Below are 3,626 nucleotides of genomic sequence, written 5' to 3'. Positions count from 1 at the left end.
GATTTACATATTTATATTACCATATTCTATAAATTCTACCGAATGTTTGGCGTTAATATGTTTGCAGTTCGATTTTTCGATTTTGAAATTTTGTAGAATTTATAGAATATTATAATATAAAATCGAAAAAACGAACTACAAACATATTAACGCCAAACATTCGGTAGAATTTATAGAATAAGATAATATAAAATCGAAAAAACGAACTACAAACATATTAACGCCAAACATTCGGTAGAATTTATAGAATATGTAAAAATTATGATCTATAACAAATATATATATATATATATATATATATATATATATATAATGGGCGTTCCCCATAACGGGACGTTGCCGTGTTCACAAGGTGCTTCCATTTCAAGCGATCATGAGCAAGTCTCCAGGCCGAGTAAGGACCGTAGTTGATGAGGGACAGTATCCATGATCCACTAAGCGGATCCATGACTGCCTTGGACAGCCGCGCGGTCGAGTCCAGTCTGGTAGCGGTCGGTCTATGACAGCTTTTAAAGCCCGGTAATGATCTTCCATAGGACTTGCGCAAGCTATGTGACCAAAGAAGTTTGGACGACGCCTGAACAGAAGTGAGGAAACGGAGGGCTGCTGTTTTCTTTTTTCACCTCAACGTTGGGGACGCGATCGCGGTAGGTCAGATGATGGATCCTGCGCAAGCACCATTACCATTGATCATTGATTTTTATATAGAGAAAGAAAGAAAATGAGAAAGAGAGAGAGAGAGATTTTGGATCAAACACTTGTTCATTCAAACATTGTAGGTTTATTTCCATTCTAAAAAAATGTTTTTGAGATTTTGTTTTTTATTTCAATAAAATAATATAGCTACGTCAGTTTACTACAACTTCAAAATTTAAAAATTATACTTTATTGTTTTTTCTTAACGTATTTTGGACTATATTCGTCTATCGGTTACATAGCTCATAAGTTATCAACGTTATTGTGGATTTAAGTTTGAGTTTTTTTTAGACAAAATGTTTGGTACAAAAAGTATGCTTCCAATTTAGAATAAATGTATTTTCTTGCTTTTTTGGAGAAAATATGTTAGTTTCATTTCTTTGAATAGAATGATTAATTGTTTTTCATATGTCTAATAAGAAATATAATAATATTATTAAATCGAATATGTTAAATTTATAAAAGCAGGATTCATGTCACACACTCCAGAGTTTTACATTCCTTATTTCAAACAAAACAATGTCACTTCAGTAGTTAGATTAAATAAAGACATGTACCCCTCTAAAAAGTTCACCGATGCAGGTTTTTTCATTTTATCAGTCTTGTCAAACTATTATATTTTAAAACTTAGTATACGGATATTTTCAATAACATACTAATGTACGAGTTTGTTGACGTATTGAATATAATTAGTTTTTATATAGCAATAATTGAATTAATGCTGATATATAAAAATTAGACCCAATCATTTAGGTATAAAACACTATGACATGTATTTCCCCGACGGAACCGTTCCCCCAATAGCTTTAGTAAAAAAATTCATGGATGTTTGTCATAAAACACCCGGAGCAATTGCAGTACACTGCAAAGGTTATTATTTTTATATTAACTGTTCAATTCAAGTTATTTTGGAATTATTGAAAATTATTACAACTAAGAAAAATTTAATTTTTGAATATATGAATATTTATTCAGTTCATAATTAATTCAAGTTGTTGGCGGGTATAAACATGTAATTTATATTTTATACACTATTTCAGACATCTTTTAGTACATCTACGCATGTTTATAAAAATCGCTAAATAAATATTCAATCTACCGAATTTGTTATTGAAATATTGAAAAGCTCAATAGTAAACTTTCTAAAGCTAAAAATTTGGTATATTTTATCAAATTTGGTTAATAATTAATAATGTAGATTTTCGCCAAGCGGTATTCGAATTTCGCACCACGCGGTCCCAAGCCGCATCTGCATACGAATATCCACCCGAGCCTTCACCTCGGCGGAGTCTTTTCTGGCCGGGATTCGCCACTCTACAATAGATCCTCTCAGGGTCAGAAAACACGGGCCGAGCGGAAGTTTGTTCGCGCCCTGCTTGTTAACTAGAGACACCGACCTCGTCAACTATCAGCAAGTCTTCTTCAACGTACATTATTTTAGGTAAAATAATTAAGCCGAGCCAAATTTCAAGTGTACACTTCTTTTATTCAATAAAAACAAAATAAAACAAACAAAATAGTACAAATCAAACCTCTGTCTTTATTAACGAGCGATAAATCCAAAATTAACAATTTGTTAATAAGGTAGACGAAACCAAGCCAGAAACAAAACCTAAAATAAAAATAACGAACGACGACTCTCTATATCTCAGCTTGCGGTTTTTTATATGTTTTTACCGCTCTATCTACATAACGCTTTCTACATCATAGAAAATTCTATACTTCCTTCTATACTCTTTTTCTATACTCAGAACAGCACGTAGCACGCGTCGCATATATTGCTAAACTCCCTATATACAAAACAGCACATAGCAGCGTCGCATATATCGCATATAGCATATCAAATAACAAGATATACATAAATAGAATGTCTATTAAAATATATAAATATATATAGGCGGCACACAATCGCAATCGTCACAATTTCACAAAATATACAGGCGGCATATTTCAATCATGCAATCATTATCATCGCAATTGTCACAACTTCACAAAGCTCCCCACCCTCTAAAACGTCGTCCCGACGTTGTTCTTATAGATCTTTACCAGACTCAGGAACTTCCACTATCCATCCCTCCAGCTCCGGTCCCCATCTCGTCGGTTTCCTTCTTTTTCTTTCTGTTCTTGCTGTCGTACTCGATTTAGTTTCCGTCAGTTGCTGATCGTTTTCTGTCGGTTGTTCGTCCAGACCAGCAACAGATCAATCGATGTCTGGTTACCTATGGCGAACAAATCTTGTCGCTGATTAAAGAGTTTGTCAGCAAACCTCACGAGTTCTGGAACGATGTCCGGCTGCCTTGGTAAAGATTCTGGCGTATCTTCGCCTGTCCAGGCTTGGACAAGCAACTCGGTCGACTCGTCGCTACTTCGTGATGGTGCTTCTGTTGGCTCCCCTATGGAACCGTTTTCTGCAATGTCTTCAGGCTCAACCTGTTCCGCAATCACCTTCTGATGCGCTGAAGGATGTCACCTCAGTTGTTGTTATACCGGTCGTGCATCCTGAGTATCAATCTTATGAAAAACTCCTTTTGCAGCACCTATTTCCCCACTCGCACAGCTGAATCTGTCTGAGAAACTTTTAAGTATTCGAGTCAACTCTTTTCTCGCTTCCTTAGGAATATCTTTTACTAATCCATCAACTATACCTGTTACTTCTGTTAGATTTTCATAGGCTAGACGATCAACTGATTTCTTTGCTTCCACAGCCGATGATAAATCTGACAATCGCGTTCTCCGGTTTATCACCCTCGGTTGATCGTTGACATTTAAAATCCTAACACACTGTCCTTCATATTTTATAGGTAGTAACGTTCTAGCTACATATACACCCGATTCTATTTGTCTGTTTTCCGAACACATAAATCCGGTCGATTCCAACTTTGACGGCTGGCGAATAATCATCTTTGCTGGCACGTCTAATTCGGTCTGCG

General features: G+C 35.6%; 1 protein-coding gene across 1 annotated transcript in view; it reads left to right on the top strand.

The window, feature by feature from the left end:
- HELRODRAFT_91786 (hypothetical protein) overlaps positions 1–3,626 on the top strand; it is a gene marked incomplete at both ends in the record, with an annotated part of 39,774 nt that overhangs the window by 21,584 nt on the left and 14,564 nt on the right. Inside the window, 2 exons of the mRNA XM_009013162.1 lie at positions 1,162–1,278; positions 1,450–1,566. Coding sequence (XP_009011410.1) covers positions 1,162–1,278; positions 1,450–1,566 — 234 coding nt within the window. The remainder of the gene's footprint in view (positions 1–1,161; positions 1,279–1,449; positions 1,567–3,626) is intronic.

The sequence above is a fragment of the Helobdella robusta genome (assembly GCF_000326865.2).
Source record: "Helobdella robusta unplaced genomic scaffold HELROscaffold_111, whole genome shotgun sequence".
NCBI classification, from domain to species: Eukaryota; Metazoa; Annelida; class Clitellata; order Rhynchobdellida; family Glossiphoniidae; genus Helobdella; species Helobdella robusta.
This window is presented reverse-complemented; position numbering and strand designations above follow the sequence as displayed.